Genomic DNA, 23,327 nt, shown 5'->3' with positions numbered 1-23,327 from the left:
GGGTCCTGGACTTCCTGACGGGCCGCCCCCAAGTGGTGAAGATAGGAAACAACATCTCCACTTCGCTGATCCTCAACACTGGGGCCCCACAAGGGTGCGTGCTCAGCCCTCTCCTGTACTCCCTGTTCAACCGTGACTGCATGGCCAAGCACGCCTCCAACTCAATCATCAAGTTTGCAGATGACACAACAGTAGTAGGCTTGATTACCAACAATGACGAAACAGCCTACAGGGAGGAGGTGAGGGCTCTGGGAGTGTGGTGCCAGGAAAATAACCTCTTCATGGACTTCAGGAAACAGCAGAGGGTGCACCCCCCTATCCACATCAACAGGACCGCAGTGGAGAAGGTGGAAAGCTTCAAGTTCCTTGGCGTACACATCACTGACAAACTGAAATGGTCCACCCACGCAGACAGTATGGTGAAGAAGGCGCAACAGAGCCTCTTCAACCTCAGGAGGCTGAAGAAATTTGGGTTGGCACCTAAAACCCTCACAAACTTTTACAGATGCACAATTGAGAGCATCCTGTCCCACTGTATCACCGCCTGGTACGGCAACTGCACCGCCCGCAACCGCAGGGCTCTCCAGAGGGTGGTGCGGTCTGCCCAATGCATTACCGGGGGCAAACTACCCACCCTCCAGGACACCTACAGCACCCGATGTCACAGGAAGGCCAAAAAGATCATCAAGGACGCTATCATCCAGAAGGCGAGGTCAGTACAGGTGCATCAAAGCTGGAACCGAGAGAATGAAAAACAGCTTCTATCTCAAGGCCATCAGACTGTTAAATAGCCATCACTAGCACATTAGACGCTGCTGCTGCCTATTGAAATCACTGGCCACTTTAAGAAATGGAACACTCGTCACTTTAATAATGTTTACATATCTTGCACTACTCATCTCATATGTATATACTGTATTCTATAATATTCTACTGTATCTTAGTCCATGCCGCTCTGTCATTGCTTGTCCATATATGTAAATATTCTTAAATTCCATTCCTTACTTAGATTTGTGTGTATTGGGTATATGTTGTGAAATTGTTAGATATTACTTGTTAGATATTACTGCACTGTCGGAGCTAGTAGCACAAGCATTTCCCTACACCCGCAATAACATCTGCTAAACAAGTGTATGTGACAAATAACATTTGATTTGATTTGATTTGAATCCACTCCCATTGGGCTTACTGGGGTGAGGTCAGGTGCTGATGATGTGGAGGACATGAGAGGGAGAGAGATGAGCCAACAGAGGATCAGGAGGAGCCCTGAGGTGTGACTGGTTTCCATGGCTGCCAGCACAATTCCCTATCATCAAGATCACAGAATACCATGTTTTTTTCCCCCCATGTCACTCGCTTTGATTACACACACAAAGGAAATCTTCTATATAGTGCCAAATAAGGGTTATTTGGCTTGTAACCATAGCGGATCACTTTTTGATATAGATCATTTTTTAAAGATTCCATAAATCAGGGGTTCTCAAAGTGGGGTCTGCGGGAGGTACTATGTTTACATAATTTAAAAAAGAACATTGCCAACAACAACAGATTAAAGTAATTCATTTTGGACAAGGGTTCTGTGGAATAAGTTTAGAGGGTGTAATACAATACAATACAATGCAATATTATTAATCTACAATTTATGTTCTTAACCCTGGGCAACATGGGCCTGGGAGGCTCACAGGGATATTGGTATCCACATTACCGTGGCAGGTAGCCTAGTGGTTAAGCACCAATAACCTTAAGGTTGCTGGTTTGAATCCCTGAGCTGACTAGGTGAAAAATCTGTCAATGTGCCCTTGAGCTAGGTACTTAACCCTAATTGCTCCTGTAAATTGCTTTGGATAAAAGCGTCTGCTAACTGTCAAACGTACTCAACCAATCTTTCAACTCAATACTTCTTGTATTCCCCCAAAATGATATATAAAACAACATAAATGCACTGTAACTTAAGCAATTTGCCTCTTGGCAAAATGTTTAGAATTGCAGGAAATTAGCTTGAACCAGTGGAGGCTGGTGGGAGGAGCTATAGGAGGACAGGCTCATTGTAATGGCTGAAATTGAATAAATAGAATGGAGTCAAACGTGGTTTCCATATGTTTGATGTGTTTGATACCATTCCATCGATTCCATTCCAGCCTTTACAATGAGCCTGTCCTCCTATAGCTCCTTCCACCAGCCTCCTCTGGCTTGAAAACTGCTAAATGTTCTCTCCTATGCCAAGAGGAGGGCCTTAAACTTGGGACTAAACACCTACCGCTGCAACTGGATCCTGGACTTCCAGACGGGCCACCCCCAGGTGGTAAGGGTAGGTAACAACACATCTGCCACGCTGATCCTCAACACGGGGGCCCCTCAGGGGTGCGTGCTCAGTACCCTCCTGTACTCCCTGTTCACCCATGACTGCATGGCCAGGCATGACTCCAACACCATCATTAAGTTTGCAGACGACACAACAGTGGTAGACCTGATCACCGACAACGATGAGACAGCCTATAGGGAGGAGAGACCTGGCAGTGTGGTGCCAGGATAACAACCTCTCCCTCAACGGGACCAAGACAAAGGAGATGATTGTGGACTACAGGAAAAAAAAGAGGACTGAGCACGCCCCCATTCTCATCGACAGGGCTGTAGTGGAACAGGTTGAGAGCTTCAAGTTCCTTGGTGTCCAAACACACCAAGACAGAGGTTAGTGCGTACGGCCCAGTACATCACTGGGGCCAAGCTTCCTGCCATCCAGGACCTCTATACCAGGCGGTGTCAGAGGAAGGCCCTCAAAATTGTCAAAGACTCCAGCCACCCTAGTCATGGACTGTTCTCTCTGCTACCGCACGGCAAGCGGTACCGGAGCGCCAAGTCTAGGTCCAAAAGGCTTCTCAACAGCTTCTACCCCCAAGCCATAAGACTCCTGAACAGCTAATCATTTACATTTACATTTTAGTCATTTAGCAGACGCTCTTATCCAGAGCGACTTACAGTTAGTGAGTGCATACATTTTCATACTGGCCTCCCGTGGGAAACGAACCCACAACCCTGGTGTTGCAAGCGCCATGCTCTACCAACTGAGCTACCCGGACTATTTGCACCCCCACCCCATCTTTTTACGCTGCTGCTACTCTGTTAATTATTTATGCATAGTCACTTTAACTCTACCCACATGTACATATTACCTCAACTACCTCAACTAGCCGGTGCCCCCGCACATTGACTCTGCACTGGTACCCCCCTGTATATAGCCTCCCTACTGTTATTTTATTTTAATTCTGCTCTTTTTTTCTCAACACTTTTTTGTTGTTGTTGTTTTATTTTACTTTTTTATTAAGAAATAAATGCATTGTTGGTTAAGGGCTGTAAGTAAGCATTTCACGGTAATTTCTACACCTGTTGTATTCGTCGCATGTGGCAAATACATTTTTTATTTTTTTTTGAAAACAACCATGAGAAATAGTGAATGGAGAATTAAGAGGGAAGAGCTGCTGGGATCAAAGTCATGCTAAAGGTGCTACTCTCCTGCCAAAACTTGCAATCAATACAGGAATCTTCTCCCCTACAATGTTTGATTCTGGTGGTTGGTGTTTGTCTTGAATAAGACCCCCACTGTATGGACTTACTCACGGTAACGATGCAGCATCGGGAATGTGTATTCTTCTCCTGACAAAGACCACCTCCATGGCCACAGGCACCTGCAGGTCCCACCTGGATAGTCATCTTATACCACAGCTGGAGGCGTTCTGTCGCTAGAGAATGCTGATGTGATGATATCTATGACTGTGTGAGTGAGAACCATTTTGTTTATATTTTCACTTTTCACTGGGTTGATTGATTTAATGGTGAATTCATTCATTAGTGATGGGGTGTGGCTGCATTTGGTCATACTCAAGCACTTTGGTGTACATTTAAATTAAAATAGCGTACCTCTTTTACACCTCCAGTCTTTTTATTTTTACTCTTTGGTCCACTCATCACCTTGCTGTTACATTCAGCACCACTGTAAAACAAATATAAAACAACAGCACTCTACAAGACAACAAAACAGCTTGTAAAGACAACACAGCTGTAGGCCTCCGGATCAAATTCGCCTAAACACCAGGTAGGGCGAAGAACCTAACCCAATATGGCACATGTTGTTTTTCAATGACATTCAGTGTGTGGCAGCTGGTGTAGGCTAGTGATATAGAGCTAACGTGATTATCCTGAGCATTCTCCTCCTTGTTGCCGGGAGCGGGAGCTAGCACTGGCAGGTCTGGTTACACAGATTGGGAACAGAGTGTATCTCCACAGGGGTGTCAGACTCGCCAGAGCCAAAAGCGAAGATGACATGCAAGAGCTGAGGATAATGTCAAGGTCCTTTTTCCTCATCCCCCCCCAGTTCAGATACTGTAAGGTTATTTCTGAAGGTTGTGCTGAAGGTTTTGGGCTCCTAAGACCTTAATTATAGGTCTTAGCGTACAGAAAGAGACCTTGACCTCTCGTTGTTCTGACTTTGAAGGATTATTATCAAAGTTAATCATGTATGTCATTAGCTGAAGCTGTATGGTCCTTGTTCCCATGAAAGTGTGTGTATTGGGACTGAAATTCACTTCAGGGTATCACACATTTCTCTTATCTCAGTTGTAGCAAACGTTTAACTAATGTGTGAGACGCAGTGGGTAGGTTGAGTTTGATCTGAATGGTAACAAACATTATGCCCTCTTGAGGATACTAAGTTCTTTCTGGTTATAGTGGCTAGTTTTCCTGTAGCTTATTCAACCAAAATCTGTATTAATCCAGGTCAAGACAAGTTGAAAATCATGTTAAATGTCTGAGTGAGTTAAGCAACTAAATATTCATGCCACAGTAGGACATTTCAAGGATCGTGATTAGGGATTAATTAAAGTAAATTACAATCAGTAGTTATTTAATACCCATAATCATTAATTAGGTTATGTTTTATTCACATGACTAGTCATCAGAAGTACTCCGTTAATAGGCACAATTTTTTCAGAACATGAGGCATAGTACACATTCAAAGATCAAAGTGAATCCACATTGTCAGAAGGTGCTTTTCAGCTAGTGGAGCATTCTCTCCAGACGGAAGCTCTGACATTACTGCTTATCGTTAATGGAGGTGAGTTCAGACACAGGTGCAGGATTGTGCCAAGAGCAACGGGCTAAACAGTTCTAATCTAGAGGTTGGCTCATTGTAATTGAGTTTAAATCAGAGTCCATGACACATTTGTAATGACCATTGCCTGGTCTAGCTGAGTGGGCCTTTTGAATCATTGAGCCATTGTCTGATCTGCACTTGGTGTGTGTATGTGTGTGTTTATTTCACCTTTATTTACAATGACGACCTGTCAAACACATCAATAAACAACAATTACACTATACAGATCAATTACACAATACATGAAAGCAAACATAAAACACGAAAAGCAAAACACATTCATATGAAACAAACATTCTTCAGTAAAAAGGCCCTCTAACATCCGCCTGAATTGCCCTAAAGGCACCAAATCAACCAACTTTACTGGCTTTTGGAGATGAGAGGCGCAAAAAAAAACTAAGAGCAGATTTACTTAATTCCGTGAAGATTGAAGGGAACTCCATGGTTAGCCGTCACTGAGTCTGGTAACTTATACGTCTGAAGGTTAACAATGAGGTATGGCGGAAGTTTATGCAAGAGGGCTTTATAGACAAAAAGAGCGTAATGCGTCGATCTACGAGACTTTAAGGAGGGCCAGCCTACTTTCTGATACAAAATGCAATGATGTGTACTGAACCTATGACCCGTAATAAAGCGCAATGTGCTATGATAAGGCTAATTGATGAAAGCCTCTGAATAAGTAATGAGTGATACACAGTGTCGAAGGCTTTAGACAGGTCAATAAAAAGGGCAGCACAATGTTTCTTCTTATATTTCTTATTATTATTATTGTGTGTGTGTGTGTGTGTGTGTGTGTGTGTGTGTAAAGGGGGTTTCTGGGGGGTTTGGGGGAGGGGTGACTGGTGACTGGTGACTGGTGCCAGTCTTCACATTGCTCAGTTACAATGACATGGCTTGTGCTGAAGAGGACTCTAACATCTACCCTGACCCCTTATAACAGCCGTTGCCGTGGTGACCCAACATAATTAACAAATGAATCACCTTGGAGTTTCTCAGCTCAGACACATCAAGGTCTGGTTGGTCAGGTGGAGAGAGGGGGTGGACCGTAGGCTGAATCCCAGACACAATACTGGGCGGGGTAGAGGACAGGGGTGGAGCCAAAGTGGGACCCAGGTGGCCACTTGGAGCCAAATATAGTGCGTTAAAATGGGATCAGGGCACCTCTTAATCATCATTAGAAGGCTAGACACTTTATATTAATGTATTATTTTATACAATTTCCTAGTTCTGGCTCTTGTCATTTTTCTACTTACATTATAGTGAGGGTAGCAGTTGTAGCTTCTTGAAATTCAGCTCATGATGGTTTGGTGAAGAGTCGGAATATGCTTTTTTTATGCTGTGAAAAATTCAACCACATACTGTAGGTTCCATATCAAAAGCTTATTTGAATGGTCATTTCTTATATAAACCATGGGCAACCCTTGCCTTTTAAGAAATAAAATCTCCTACTTTTGATTTTGATATTCATTATTTATCTCTCCCTCATAATAAAGCTGTTACTTAATTAAAGATGAACACTTTGTTGTAGGTTATGTACATGTGTTGTGTTCAATTGTTTCTGTAACATTTTCAGTTGAGAACAAGGGTGTGATTGTAAAAGCTGTATGCTTCAGGTTAGCCTCAAGACTTCTTTGACAGACCATTGATAAGGTCCCTATCCCCACACCCAGCTCAGGACAAGGGCAGCCAATTCAGTAGATTTCACACCCGAGCATAGCCTATGAGCATCGACCGAGGAAAGCAATTATAGCTCAGCTGTTCTTGAAAAGGGGACTTTCACAGGCCAAGAACCCCAACCCTCAAAATTGTCAGAGTGCCAGAAAATATGAATGCTATTCTTTCATTAGTTCAGTTACATACTGAAGGCTTGCTCTATTTAGGCTATCAAAATATAATTTAGCCTGAGTAGACTATAGGCAATGTTGTTCTGTGTGTCCTTGGCTGTATGGGAAAATATACTTATCATCTCAACAATAAGTTGATTGTGCTATTTAAATTCCCCCATTCTATTATGTCTATGGAACCAATTGTTACATTATAATCATTGGCATTAATCTCTTGACCAATCCATGAATGTCAACTATCTGTCCTATTTGATTGTTTATATCAAACGTCAACCTAGGATACTGACAGTGCACTTCCACCAGCAGAGTCTTGGAAATCCTTCCTGTTCTCAGCACATCTTAAACATTAAACATGGACAACTCTTTCAGGGGGAGACAGTGGAGGCACCCAATTGTGCTATTAGTGAGGACAAGTGTTGAATGCTCCGAAGGCCTATATGAGGAGTGTTTAGTGGAGGTCCTAGTTGGCAGGAGAAGGGGGCTTTTTCAAAGGATGTCTGATGCCATTTTTCCACAGTTCACTTGAAGGAGAGCAGCAGCTGTGATAAGATGGGCAAGAACAACAAACAGGAGAGGAGTGAGAGAGTGAGAGATTGCAGCTGTCTGAAAAAGATCTGGGAAATAACAAAAGACTAACTGTGGACATTGGGTTACCTAACTGTTAACCTGGAGGCTCATCCATGGAATACCATGATGTCACTTAAAGAGCAAGAGGGCTTGATGTATGGTTGAAGTTGTTTGAAGAGGGTAACACCATATCCTGGACTCCAAATGGAGGCATTTTGTTGACTGGCTCGTTTTAGTCTGTACACTACCACATATTTTTGGAAAGCCGAGTAGCATGACACAAATAGTGGGGAAAACACAGAGGTGGGTGCAAAACAGCTGTCTCTTCTAAGACAACATCACACATGCACAGCTGGGATGAAGGAACATGACTGATTATGTTTTCACCCCTCCAAAAGAAGCCATATATTCAGGTTGTGTGATGATTTGATAAGGGCCACGGTTGACTGCGGTTCCAGAGCAGACAGGATGGGGGTGGACAGGGGTGTTAAGCAGTCAAATTTTGGATTGTTTTTGCCACTTCCATTATGACCATCCTCAGGGCAAGCTTGCTGGTGAGATCAATCACAAATAACATACATTGGTGGTGCTGAGGGATTTATTGACTCATAATGAGAAACAAGACGTCCATTAACAAAAGCATGCCATAGTCTCTCTCAACATGGACTAGGATCTGACCAAGATACATTTTCTCATTCTAGAGTGAATTGTTGAGTGAGGTTATGGCTTGATATTTGGGATATCCTACAGTACAATGGTGTTAATGGTGTTACTACTTGAATGGTGTTGCCTCAGGTGAGTGGGTGGGTAAGTAAATACATTAAATATATCAAATTACTTGGCCTGTATTGTCTCTTAAAGCACAGAATGACAGAGGGTGACATGAGTGTGCAATATCTCACAGTTTTGCTTAAGGTTGGCCACTGTCTAGCCAGGTAACACCAGAAAATGGGAGACTATTGAAAAACAAATGTGAAAAGGAACTGTAATGCCCCTAAATATGTATAAATATGTTTCCACTGTCCGTGCAAAAACAGGATAATATGGACATGACAGTATGGACATGACAGTATGAAAAAAATATATATGATTAAGAGTATAAGATCGCTATGATTGGTGATAAAGTAACTAATGTTACAATGTAATTATTAGTTAGAATATAATATTATTTGTAATTATTATTATTTTATTCTTTGTCGTTCTTGTTTCTTTCACAGGCATAAACGTTGAAGCGGTCACCATCACAAGATCTGAGCTCGATTATTTTGTCTCGATAGGCTTCTCAAAATTGAATCTTCCTGTCTGGTTTGTCGTGTTTACATGAATGGCTAGAATGACAGCGTCTTTAGATGGGAGCCTGCAAACATTTTTATTGATTGTGTCAACCAGGGTGTATGTCAATCCAATTATCCCATTGGTAGCAATTGGTTAGCGCGTTATATACGCTATGTAAGGTGAGATCCGTTTTCTATTTTAGCTGCTATAGCTAGCTAGCATAACATGCTAACTAGCTAGCTGATAGTGGGTAGGGTTTCCATTAGCATTAGGAGTAGCAGACTAGAGATGTTTTTTCTTCTTCAATGTGTCATTTTTCAAATTTCTGTTAATCTCAGTTCATGTTATGTCATTGGTAATCAGGAATAATAGCTTTAGCTAGCCACTTAATAATGTTGCACAGCTTGAAAGTTAGCTAACTATGCTGCTTAGCGTAACTGATAGCATGCTAGCTAACTAGTGTAAGCAAGTTTTGAAACGTAAATGTAGTTCAATGGCAAACCTTAACACATGTTCTTGTCTTCTGTAGGGAACACTAATATGGATGTAGTGAACTTTGCTTCCTGTGTCATTGGGAAATGCCTGGATACTTTTTGCCTTCTACTGGACTTGGTCATCTGGTTTGTGAATTGGCTAGGCCGACTTTTCTCCAACATGGGTTTATCTCTGCACGACCTGCAAATGATGCCGAGTGGCTCCACCTTACTAGAATACTGGAACTGTGCCCTGTTCTCCTTCCTCACTGTAACAGAGGTGGTCACAAGCACAGCACACGGAGCTTTCAATGTACTGGAGGGATGGCTTCAGACCTTAGGAGGGGTGTTTGAGAGTTTCAAAATGGTGGGCCACCTCTCTTCTCATGTTGCATGGCGCACCAAGGAGCTGCTACACCGCGGACTACTGTCTGGACATACTGTGCTTAAACAGACTTGTGACGGTTTTAGCATCGCGTTCAGCCTCGTTCTCTACTTTGTCAACACTATCGTCAACATTCTCCTCATTGGTACCCAGAACTGCTTCTCTGCAATGGTAGGGGCCTGGGAGGCAGTGTCAGGCCCCCTGCATAAAGCCTTGGAATTGGCCCTCACACTTCTCACCTTCCTATACAGCTGCCTGGTGGGCACCTCTGTACTGCTTTGGACACCCTGCCAGCTAGCTCTTGAGTTTCTGGGCTCCCTTGGTCATGTCTTTATCACAGTGTTCATGCTCAACATCTATGGCTTGCTCCTAACAGCGGTCATTGTTGCTTTGACCTTGCTATATCTCAACCCGGAGCTGCCTCGTCGTGTGGCCCAGCAATGTCTTCACTTTGTCAACGTAATCCCAGGAATGCAAAATCTACAGAGGACCATCTATAGACTTTACCTGCTGGCCATGGAGCGAGCTCAAGCTCTTCAGGACAATGCTGCTGGACCACAGGCTATGGGGCAGGTGGCCCAAGCAAGACAGCCAAGGGGCAGAACAGTACAGCCTTCTGTGGACCAAGGTGGAGTGGGGCACCCAGTTCTGGATCCAAGGGCCCCAGGTATTCCTACTGACCATACAGGTACCCTTCTTCCCCCAGAGCAGACTGGAAGAGAACAAGTGGAGTTATACTCAACACTTGAACACCTCGACACTAGGTGGGATGACATCAACCTTAACCCAGACCAATACCACCACCAGTCTACAACAAGGACTACAGTGAAGCAGCAGCCTGCCTCTGGCCAAGGCAGCCAGGCCCTTCCAGTTGACACTGGCCTCCTCAGCCTATTGAAGGAGCATGAGGAGAGGAAGAAGTGCGTAATCTGTCAGGACAGGGTCAAGAACGTGTTGCTGCTGCCCTGCCGCCACCTGTGCCTGTGTCGCCACTGCTCGGCCATCTTGCTACAGCAGCTCCCCCAGCAGCACAACTGTCCCCTCTGCCGACAGGCCATCACACAAACCATGGACGTCTTCCTCTGAGAGACCCAGGGACCTGGTAGTGCACTTTGGGGTACCATTTCAGACACGCCCCCAGAGTTAAAGAGCGGGACGCTGAGATAAATATATAGAAAGAAATGCAGCCAGTCTGAAAACAACCCCAGTTAGCAATATGGGGATGGCTCCAGCTCGCCTTCCAATGGGCTTTAAAAGAGCTTCTGCCATGTTGCTTATTTCTTCTGTACATTTTAGATCTGCAAACACTGAAGGAGGGGAAGACTTTAAACTCAGGATAATGAGTGATGATAGACATCCACAATGTATAGCTGTGCTGATAAAACACAACTCTTGTCCACTGTCATGTAAAAAATGGTACTGTATGTATGGTGCCTATTTAGTGGGGTGGAACATTCAGATAGACATTCATTTTATAGACTAGCATTGACTATAGAGTTTTGTTGGCTCTGTGCAGTACATTTCTATCAATGCTCTGCCCCGAATAAGCCCATAGGGTTTCTGATGCTCACACTTTGCTTCCACCAGTTCAATTAATTCATGTTGCAGCTTGCATTTTAGGCGTTTGGTCCTTTAGGTCTAGTTGATATATTGTGGACATATCCTTGATGGTTTTCCACAGTTGCACTAACTATATTGCACTGGCTACGAAGCTGCTGTTCTGGCTTGTGCAGTGAACAAAATGTTACGTTTGTAATTGAATAGACTTTGAATACTTCCAGTTCCATCTTTCAGGCACATACTGTAGGAGGGCTGCACCAGTACTGTCGATAACTTATGACTACTAGGCCTATAACAATGTATAAATGGTAAAGATGAGGAATAATCCCATTTGTTTGAGAACTAATAAATTCAGAGCGAACTAGACTAACACTGCTATACTAATATATTTAAAGGAAATGTATATGTATACGGGCAAAATTCTACACTTAAAAGTTTATGATTTGATGAACAAGGTCATGCATTTTTCTATGTTTTGTACCTATGAATGTTTTTTTAACGTTATTCAGATACATGTGTTGTCTATTCATTACCCTTGTCAATGTTTTTGTATCATTTCAAATAAACATGCTACAGGCTATGCCTTGATGTAGGCTATAGTTCCATATTCTTCATGTGTATATGCCAGTGTGTATTTTTCATCAAAACTAACAAGCTGAAATCTACGGAAGTCCAGAGAAGAAATATTAATAAAAAATATTATTCCCTCGTTATGTGGCGATCACAACTTATTTATCTCATGATCACTACATAACAAAAGTTGTTTTCATATGTAAGGCTTCTTGCAGACAGCCTACAAGGCAGCATCCTGACCTATCAGCCTCTGGCTGCTATTGAATCTGAATAGAACACGCCCACTCTTGATCATCACCCCTTGACTTTTAATTTTTTTTTCCCCTCAATCTACACACAATACCCCATGACAAAGCAAAACAGGATTTTAGAAATGTTTGCTAATTTCTTTAAAATAACTGAAATCTCACAATTACATAAGTATTCAGACCCTTTACTCAGTACTTTGTTGAAGCACCTTTGGCAGTGATTACAGCCTTGAGTCTTTTGGGTATGATGCTACAAGCTTGGCACACCTTTATTTGGGGAGTTTCTCCCATTCTTCTCTGAAGAGCCTCTCAAGCTCTGTCAGGTTGGATCGGGAGCGTTGCTGTACAGCTATTTTCAGGTCTCTCCAGAGATTTTAGATCGGGTTCAAGTACAAGCTCTGGCTGGGCCACTCAAGGACATTCAGAGACTTGTCCTGTTGGAAGGTGAACCATCGGCTGACCTAGAGTATGTGGACAACTGCAAATACCTAGGTGTCTGGTTAGACTGTAAACTCTCCTTCCAGACTCACATTAAGAATCTCCAATCCAAAATTAAATCTAGAATCGGCTTCCTATTTCGCAACAAAGCCTCTTTCACTCATGCTGCCAAACATGCCCTCGTAAAACTGACTATCCTACCGATCCTTGACTTCGGCGATGTCATTTACAAAATAGCCTCCAACACTCTACTCAGCAAATTGGATGTAGTCTATCACAGTGCCATCCGTTTTGTCACCAAAGCCCCATATACTACCCACCACTGTGACCTGTACGCTCTTGTTGGCTGGTCCTCACTACATACTCATTGCCAAACCCACTGGCTCCAGGCCATCTATAAATCACTGCTAGGCAAATCCCTGCCTTATCTTAGCTCATTGGTCACCATAGCAACACCCACCCGTAGTATGCGCTCCAGCAGGTATATCTCACTGGTCATCCCCAAAGCCAACACCTCCTTTGGCCGCCATTCCTTCCAGTTCTCTGCTGCCAATGACTGGAACGAATTGCAAAAATCTCTGAAGCTGGAGACTCTTATCTCCCTCACTAACTTTAAGCATCAGTTGTCAGAGCACCTTACCGATCACTGCACCTGTACACAACCCATCTGAAATTAGCCCACCCAAATACCTCATCCCCATATTGTTATTTATTTTGCTCATTTGCACCCCAGTATCTCTATTTGCACATCATCTCTTGCACATCTATCATTCCAGTGTTAATACTAATTGTAATTATTTTGCACTATAGCCTATTTATTGCCTTACCTCCATAACTTGCTACATTTGCACACACTGTATATATATTTTCTGTTGTATTTTTGACTTTATGTTTTGTTTAACCCCATATGTAACTCTGTGTTGTTGTTTTTATCGCACTGCTTTGCTTTATCTTGGCCAGGTCGCAGTTGTAAATGAGAACTTGTTCTCAACTGGCTTACCTGGTTAAATAAAGGTGAAATAAAAAATTTAATAAATAAAAATCGCCCCAGTCTGAGGTCCTGAGCGCTCTGGAGCAGGTTTTCATCAAGGATCTCTCTGTACTTTGCTCCATTCATCTTTCCCTCGATCCTGACTAGTCTCCCAGTCCCTGCCGCTGAAAAACATCCCCACAGCATGATGCTGCCACCACCATGCTTCACCGTAGGGATGTTGCCAGGTTTCCTCCAGACGTGACACTTGGCATTCAATCTTGGTTTCATCAGACCAGAGAATTTTGTTTCTCATAGTCTGAGAGTCTAGGCTCCTTTTGGCAAACTCCAAGCGGGCTGTCATGTGCCTTTTACTGAGGAGTGGGTTCCATCTGGCCACTCTACCATAAAGGCCTGATTGGTGGAGTGCTGTAGAGATGGTTGTCCTTCTGGAAGGTTCTCTCATCTCCACAGAGGAACTTTGGAGCTCTGTCAGAGTGACCATTGAGTTCTTGGTCACCTCCCTGACCAAGGCCCTTCCCCAATTGCTCAGTTTGGCCGGGCGGCCAGCTCTAAGAAGGGTCTTGGTGGTTACAATCTTCTTCCATTTAAGAATGATGGAGGCCACTGTGTTCTTGGGGAGTTTTGGTACCCTTCCCCAGATCTGTGCCTCGACACAATCTTGTCTTGGAGTTCTATGGACAATTCCTTCGACCTCATGGCTTTGTTTTTGCTCTGACATGCACTGTCAACTGTGGGACCTTATATAGACAGGTGTGTGCCTTTCCAAATCATGTCCAATCAATTGAATTTACCACAGGTGGACTCAAATCAAGTTGTAGAAACATCATAAGGATGATCAATGGAAACAGGATGCACCTGAGCTCAATTTCGAGTCTCATAGCAAAGGGTCTGAATACTTATGTAAATAAGGTATTTCATTTTGATTTTTTTATACATTTGCAAAAATGTCTAAAAACCTGTTTTCTCATTGTCATTATGGCGTATTGTTTGTAGATTGATGAGGGATATTTTTTTGATTTATTCAATTTTAGAAAAAGGCTGTTGAATCTGATCAAGCTCTGAGGCTGCTATTGAATCTGATCAGCCTGTCAGGAATGTAGCTCACACACTCTGTACATTTTAATATTATCCATAAAACATGAAGTGTCCCTTACAATTATACACATATCAGTTATGCAAGCTAACAACCAGCATAGATAACTGGCTAGTTAGCTAACAAGATTACCTAGCTAACTAGCGAGCTAGTTCGCTCACAAGACTAGCCAAGCTAGCTGTGTTGTTGCTTGCATGCGATTGGCTGTGGTCTTGGGGGTGGCACACAGCCTGGGAGACAGTGCTGCCTGTCAGGCATCGTTCAGGGCTTAAATGTCCCACGAGGGCTTAGCTGCCCCAAGAGCCCTTAGCTCAATGGTAACAATTAGCTTGCTAACATTCTAACTTATAAACTGATAATGAGCTCCAAACACAAATGAAAGCATGGTTAGCATGAAATGTACCATCCCTTAGTGTAGCAATCAATAAAAACGTATGCACTGATCCACCATGGGCTCTGCCGCCTCAGCCAAACTGTCAATCTATGATCAATACCTCCACTCCTATTTATAGTTTCTCGGGATCTCGACAAAACAACTTTTATGTCATGATCATAAGAAACTTGTTGTGATCTCGACAAAAAAACGTTTATGTTGTGATCATGAGAAAATTATTGTGATCTCGACAAATCTATTGTTAGGTCGTGATCATGAGATAAATAAGTTGTGAACTCGACATAACGAGGGAATTCTTTTTTTATTCATATGTCCTCTCTGGACTTCCGTAGAGATCCATATTTTACATATCGATACAATTTGTCTAGTGTTGTGACTACATTAGTAAGTAACACTTCACCATACCTTTATTTGTCACACACTGGGAACTAAGCAAAACTGAAATGTTAACACCACTGCAGATGGTGTGTGTACGCCATAGGGCATGGTGGTAGACTATTCATGTTTGTTTTATTCATTGACATAAATCTGGATGATGGATGTCTCACACACAGTGACCCCCAGATATTTTTTGCCAAGGAAAATAATATGCTTACAATGCAGTTTTAAGTGTTTCGTTGTTTTGGTAATCATATTCACTGTATGAGCTCTGATTTGTCATTGTGTCATTTTAAATGGTACTGTGAGACTGGTGTGGGCTACAATGGGCGTGATCTTTCACCTGCTCCCCTGTCTATTCTTCAATGTATGAAGAACAGTAGTTTAATACATAGCAGTTCCTCGGTTGAAAGTGCTTGAATCCAGGTTACACTGCATTCTATCTGAGAAAAGTTTGTATTGGCTTTACACTTTATCCATCAACTAGTATGAAGCAGTAAAATGTTAATAATTGATTGAACGCCAAGCCTGATTTGTAAATTAATTCTAGATTCGCCAGATTAAGTTCTCACTGCCACCCACACTCAGTCATTACTACCCCGTATTATCATTTAAACACCATTGGGAAATTGAATTCAGGTCTTATGTTTTTCTCTTTCAGCACAAGAGAAGGGACATGAGGGAACAGCAGGGGGGGGGGGGGGGTAAAGGCCCCTTCCTTAGTGGGACGTCTTGCTTTTAAAGGCTGGGGAGTGGCCCTGTCCTACCCTACCGCTCTCTGGGCTAGCCATTGTTCCCCTCCTGACCTGGCACTGGGCCAGCAGGGCTGCCATTACGGGGCCTTTGTTGGTTCTGGGGGGATAATTGGCCAGCAGGAGCCGTCTCTGGACCCTCCAGGCTGAGTGACAGCCAGGAGAAAGAGCCACGACTCCCCGCGTCCACTGTGACAGCTGCCTCACCCAGCCACTCAGGCCTCGCCCATTGTCTGAGGTGTCCTAATAGCTGCCTATGTGGAATAAAGAAGAAACATGCACGTCTTTTCATAATGAGGCATGTTTTTGGAGGGTTTTGTCGTGAGGTGAAAATTGTACATTCTCACTGAAAGGTTGTGGTGCTTTTTGAAAATTAAAGTCCCATCAGTTCATGCTGACCTCAAAATTGCCAACAGACTATTTACTTCATCATAATTTTCTATCGCCTCAATGTACACAGAGTGTACAAAACATTAAGGACACCTGTTCTTTCCATGACAGACTGACCAGGTAAATCCAGGTTAAAGCCATGATCTCTCATTGATGTCACTTGTTAAATCCACTTCAATCAGTGTAGATGAACGGGAGACAGGTTAAAGAAGGATCTTTAAGCCTTGAGACAATTGAGACATGGATTATGTATGTGTGCCATTCAGGGGGTGAATGGACAAAGACAAAATATTGAAGTGTCTTTGAACAGGGTATGTTAGTAGGTGCCAGGCGCACCCGTTTGTGTCAAGAACTGCAACACTGCTGGGTTTTTCATGCTCAACAGTTTCCTGTGTGTATCAAGAATGGTCCACCACCCAAAGAACATCCAGCCAACTTGACACAACTGTGGGGAGCATTGGAGTCAACATGGGCCAGCATCCCTGTGGAACACTTTCGATACCTTGTAGAGTCCATGCCCTGACGAATTGAGGCTATTGTGAGGGCAAAAGGTGGTGCAACTTAATAATAGGATGGTGTCCTTTGTGTTTTGTACACTCAGTGTATATTCAAATTAAACCTCTTCAGAGACTGTATTCTATGTCCATCTCTAGCTGTCCATTGCCTGTCTGTAATGTCAAGTGTTGGGAGTTGTGGTAACCATGGAGCTCCATATAGACAGAGAGAAGCTCGGGGGGGGGGGGGGGGGGTTCCTCCTCCACTCCCAGACTGCGGGCCAGGCAGAGCGGGTGGGTGCGTAGGAGGAGGGCTTTTGTCTTCTCCTCTCCCTGACTCTTGTGGGCTGCCAGCCAGGAGAACTCAATCTGTCACCAGCTGTCTGCTAGGCTGTACCAGGGCCAGTCCCTCCCCCTCACTGCCCACCACTCTCTGGCTGGGTTAGGTCACACCCTAAAGGCCAATGGATGAGCCTCTGTCTGCTGGGAAGCCCTACTGCAGATTATCCACCATTAAATGGTGGGAAATAAGCCTACTTACTATAGTTAGGGACAGTTTACTACTTTGTATCTGTTTACAAGCACGATGCATCATGGAGTATTGGTGCTAACTATTTATTGAAACTACTGTATGTTGTAATTTAGGCAGTATGTTGCCATTTTTAATTGCTCCAAAAAACAAATCTAATGAGAATGTTTATTTATCAAGGTTCAGATCTTTGATAAATATTTTTCTAGAATCACGCATGTTACTTTCTGTGTAAAGTTGTTTTTTTCCTCAAAAGTCTGAAATGTTTCCTTTAATTTTGCCAAAAAACTACAAGCTTGAAATTGGGGTTTCACAGTTATTTGAGAACAGCAGTATGTTTTAATTGATTTTACACTCAGGAAAATGTGAAATTTGTAGCCACCGCCCCCAGAAGACAGAAAATCCCTTTGAGGTAAAAGCCTAAAAAGTGATGGTGTTGTTACCTTTCCAGAATCCCTGAGCTACTGCTAAGAAATGACTAGTCTGCTTGTATTTATGCCAGTCTTTTCTTTCAACCGAGACCTTTGAGAGATAAATAAAATGGGATAATTAATCTAATGCATCAACACAATTATCCCCAAGCTGTAAGCTGGACATCTAAATAGTAGACAGAGACGCCCTTGTCTCTATTGTCCTAGCAGTAAACATAGATCTGAGTAGAACGTCAGTGTAATTACAAGCTCAGGCTCAGTAACTGGCCAGTAAAAACAAATAGTAAAGCTATGGGAAAAGTGGTGTCTGGGGTATATGAAGGCTAAGGTTAACCAGTAGCCTTGTTCCATTAGGAGGCTAGAGAAAGGAGCAGCAGCAGGAGAGAAATGGCCTTTCAGCACCCTGGAGAGCAGCCCAGGGCCACCCCAATCCAATGACACAGTCTGTCCTCAAAGGGCAGCAGCGGAGCAACAAAGGTTGGGTGGGGACGCACAGAAATTCACAATACAGTTCTATAATAGTACGCATATGTGCAATTTCTTTAGAATAAAGGAAAACTATGGTGGAATCAATTAATTCTATATCATAATACTCTACATGACCAAAAGTATGTGGACATCTGCCTGTCGAACATTTCATTCCAAAATCATGGGCATTAACATGGAGTTGCTGCTATAAACAGCCTCCACTCTTTCCACTAGATGTTGGAACATTGCTGCGGGGACTTGCTTCCATTCAGCCACAAGAGCATTAGGGAGGTCGGGCACTTATGTTGGGCGATTAGGTGTTCGATGGGGTTGAGGTCAGGACTCCGTGCAGGCCAGTCAAGTTCTTCCACATCGATCTGGACAAATCATTTCTGTATGGACCTTGCTTTGTGCATGGGGGCATTGTCATGCTGAAACAGGAAAGGGCCTTCTCCAAACTGTTGCCACAAAGTTGGAAGCACAGAATCGTCTAGAATGTCATTATATGCTGTAGTGTTAAGATTTCCCTTCACTGGAACTAAGGGGCCTAGCCCGAACCAACAGCCCCAGACCATTATTCCTCCTCAACCAAACTTTACAGTTGGCACTATGCATTGGGGCAGGTAGCGTTCTCCTGGCATCTGCCAAACCCAGATTTGTCCGTCGGACTGCCAGATGGTGAAGCGTGATTAATCACTCCAGAGAACGCGTTTCCACTGCTCCAGAGTCTAATGGCGGCGAGCTTTACGCCACTCCAGCCGACGCTTGGCATTGCGCATGGTGATCTTAGGTTTGTGTGCGGCTGCTCGGCCACGGAAACCCATTTCATGAAGCTCCCGACGGAAAGTTATTGTGCTGGCGTTGCTTCCAGAAGCAGTTTGGAACTTGGTAGTGAGTGTTGCAACCAAGGACAACTGAGCTGTTGTTGCTCCTAGACGTTTCCACTTCACAACAGCACTTACAGTTGACCGGGGCAGCTCTAACTGGGCAGAAGTTTGACAAACTGACTTGTTGGAAAGGAGGCATCCTATGACACTGCCACGTTGAAAGTCACTGAGCTCTTCACTGTGCTCAATTTTATACACCTGTCAGCATCGGGTGTGGCTGAAATAGACAAAACCACTAATTTGAAGGGGTGTCCACATACTTTTGTATATATAGTGTATGTGGTTAGACTTTTATTCATTTCAGTTAAGAAATGTTTGTTTCAACATAGCTGGTGAAAGAAGGCTACGCTTGGCTACTTCAGAATGCTGTTTGAGTGTCTGGAAGAAACTTAAAGCACCTAAGGTGAACAACAAGCATAGTTTCTGCTGCCTGCATTTTCTGGTTGCTATAGTAACATGCGTGTAGTCGAAACCACAGAAACCCTGAATATGTGTAATCATTGCTTGAGTGTGGGGAACTCCTGCCAGGGTTATTCCCCAAGTGCCATGCTGAATAAAGATGAATTCTCTTTTTAATCCATGTTCTGCCGGCCACAAGCGTACTGAAACATACTGTACCCTCAGAGTTCTTCTTTTTAATGTGCCTTTTATATTCATATAAGAATTGGACAGAATTTTTTTATATAAATGTACATATGAGTCTTATGTCTCTATAATTCAACTGGGCCACTATGTAAACCTGAGTGGGCCCAAATTGTGTACGTTTCTCAATGTGGAAATAACTAGCTAAAAGTAGCAACACTCAATGAAAACCTAAATCTTATTGACAACTGCATGTAAGGACATATGACCAAAGGGTCACAGTTTAGCCAGTTTTGTTTAACCAGCAATTTGTGTACGCATAATTGATCAGCTACTTTCCATTGATTGGCTGCATAATCTGTCCATGTAGGTTTAGCCCAAGGAGCACTTTCCACAAGCCCTATTGATCGTCCACGTGTGGTGACCCCTCCTATCGACCATTACTCCTACACTTATCTCAACACCTCATTTTCTAAAGGACTTACCAATAGATGGAAGCACAATGGAAACAGACAAGAAATCAGAAAGATTTGGAACCACCTGAAAAAAATTTTTATACAATGTTTGCATATTCACAATTGTAAATTGTTCAACATGCTCTTGAACAGTGGTGGACAAAGTACCCAATTTTCATACTTCAGTTAAAGTAAAGATACCTTGATAGAAAATGACTCAAGTAAAAGTCACCCAGTAAAATACTACTTGAGTAAAAGTCTAAAAGTATTTGGTTTTAAAATATACTTAAGTATCAAAAGTAAAAGTATAAAAATGTTATACAATGTTTGCATATTCACAATTGTAAATTGTTCAACATGCTCTTGAACAGTGGTGGACAAAGTACCCAATTTTCATACTTCAGTTAAAGTAAAGATACCTTGATAGAAAATGACTCAAGTAAAAGTCACCCAGTAAAATACTACTTGAGTAAAAGTCTAAAAGGATTTGGTTTTAAAATATACTTAAGTATCAAAAGTAAAAGTATAAAAATGTTATACAATGTTTGCATATTCACAATTGTAAATTGTTCAACATGCTCTTAAACAGTGGTGGAAAAAGTACCCAATTTTCATACTTCAGTTAAAGTAAAGATACCTTGATAGAAAATGACTCAAGTAAAAGTCACCCAGTAAAATACTACTTGAGTAAAAGTCTAAAAGTATTTGGTTTTAAAATATACTTAAGTATCAAAAGTAAAAATCATTTCTAATTCCTTATATTAAGCAAACCAGATGGCACAAGGTTATTTATTTTTATGTACAGATAGCCAGGGGCACACTCCAACACTCCGACACTCCAACACTCAGACATAATTTACAAACGAAGCATGTGCTTAGTGAGCCGCCAGATCAAAGGCAGTAGGGATGTCCAGGGATGTTCTCTTGATAAGTGTGTGAATTGGATCATTTTCCTGTCCTGCTAAGCATTCAAAATGTAGTGAGTACTTTTTGGTGTCACGGCAAATGTATGGAGTAAAAAGTACATAATTCTCTTTAGGAATGTAGCAGATACCCCCTAATCACTACTTAAGTAGTACTTTACACTACTGCTCTTGAATGAAGTCAAATTCTTCCCCTTCTTTTGATCTCTGAATCACATTTTCTAGTTCCTTCACTATGTCAGTATTCACAATATTATGCAATTTAACTGCAAATAAAGCTTTCATTTATGTAGCTACATCAGCATAAGACCCACCCAACCTTAGAGAAACCTCTCACTAGACCCAAAGTATTGATCATACTACCCTTCTTGCATACCATGACATTCAAGACCAATCATAGTGGCACTATAGATTGGGATGTTAAAATGTCACCCCTGAAGAGTCACTCTTTTCATTGACCTGTGCACAGGTCAAGAGTAATAAGGGCACCGAGCAAACCTGCACATACTCACATCAGCATTCTCCCCGTATCCCCAATTGCATTGAGAAAGAGCTCTTACTCTATCACTAAACTATTGGGGTCTCTCTTCTCCCTCCACCCTTCTTAATCACCCCATCCCAGATTGAACTTCATTAACATTGCCCTCCTGCCTCCCTCACTGGCTCCCTATATGACAGAAACACTATTTCAGGCCCACTCAGGGATAGCTGCTACTCTGCAGCCCTGTCAGCAACGTGTCCTGGCTGAGTGAGAATGTGGAAAGTTATTTATCAGTGGACTTGAGCCCCAGTGTAATCCAACAGTGGCAGGGTAGGGAGAGACGGGGATTGGGGAGATGCGAAGAGGGAATGGGAAAGAAGGGGATTGAAGAGAGAGGAAGAAGGAACAAGAGAGAAAGGTGGGCTTACAGTAGGCAGCCTGTCCAGTCTTCCCATTCCACCCTACTGATGAGGCTCTATCCGTGCGACCTTGAGCTCGTTTGGGTGCCCCCCCCACCCCGCTTTGGCTTTAACGTGAGAGAGAGATGAAAGAGTGGATGGGGCTGCTAACCCAGTCCCCCTTCAGACCCCTCATTGCTCTCATCCTTTTTCTTCTGCTCAGGCTCAGTGCTAGCCCTCCAGCAGCACTACATCCAAGACATGTCACTTTTCTGGGGGAGCATAACTACTGTACAGTATACTCTATGTACCATAACATTCACAGTAGTGCTATGGAAATTATGCAAAACTTGAATACATTTTTCAGATGGTACCAATTCTTTGTGATCTATGGTTTCTATTGTGCATACATCTATTGCATTGGATAAATATTTTGTGTCTTTACAGGTCTTGGAATTGGAGGTGGCTGTGGAACATAATAAACCACCAAAATTATATGCTGAGTAGACTAAGATATGGAATCGTATCCCCAGGCTTCAGAAATGAAAAGAAACCCGACATACGTCTCATGTTTAATTATGAGCATGAAAAGGTTTGAACCTGACTTCACAGACATGTTATGCTACTTTGATGTTCCCTGACTGGATCCACCACAACAGGCTAACAATTGATTCAAATAATTATACAATCAATTTAGAATTGGGTTGGGTGCATGCATGTAAATGTGCATCTGGACATACTGTCAGAAGAAAATAATAATTTGTGAGCAGAAATAAATGTTTTGGGATGTCAAGTGCATATTGCCTTGTTTGGGAGAAATCTGTACACCTATTTGAATGTACTCTGCTGGTAAAATGTAGGCCAACATTTAAAAAGTTGTTATTGTATTTTTTTTAAACATAGGCTATAAATACATTCCCAGTATCCATTAACAGGAAGGACCCTTGTGAATATGGAGCCTGGGGTTCCAGCCATGGACATCACACAACTGTCTGATCACTGCAGGGTCTCCCACCGAGACCATACTGTCAGAGCAGCCTACTGTCAAACGAGCTGCTTATCAGTCAGTCAACATCATACAGCATTAGACATCACAGACAAGCCTAGACTGCATCTGACAGAGAGACCAAGATGGGAAAGGATTGGAATGATACCTGAATTAAATCAGA

General features: G+C 42.7%; 1 protein-coding gene across 1 annotated transcript; it reads left to right on the top strand.

Annotated features, from left to right (window-relative positions):
- The first annotated feature begins 8,869 nt into the window (after nucleotides 1-8,869).
- Nucleotides 8,870-11,959, top strand: LOC311135967 (E3 ubiquitin-protein ligase RNF26-like). The gene is made up of 2 exons (XM_084170012.1): nucleotides 8,870-9,011; nucleotides 9,362-11,959. The coding sequence occupies exon 2, from the start codon at nucleotides 9,373-9,375 to the stop codon at nucleotides 10,774-10,776; it is 1,404 nt and encodes a 467-aa protein (XP_084026138.1). The 5' UTR covers nucleotides 8,870-9,011; nucleotides 9,362-9,372; the 3' UTR covers nucleotides 10,777-11,959.
- The last annotated feature ends 11,368 nt before the right edge of the window (nucleotides 11,960-23,327 follow it).

The sequence above is a fragment of the Coregonus lavaretus genome, assembly GCF_964263955.1.
Source record: "Coregonus lavaretus genome assembly, chromosome: 10".
Lineage (NCBI taxonomy): Eukaryota > Metazoa > Chordata > Actinopteri > Salmoniformes > Salmonidae > Coregonus > Coregonus lavaretus.
The sequence above is the reverse complement of the archived record's forward strand: the minus strand, read 5'-3'. Positions and strand labels throughout refer to the sequence as shown.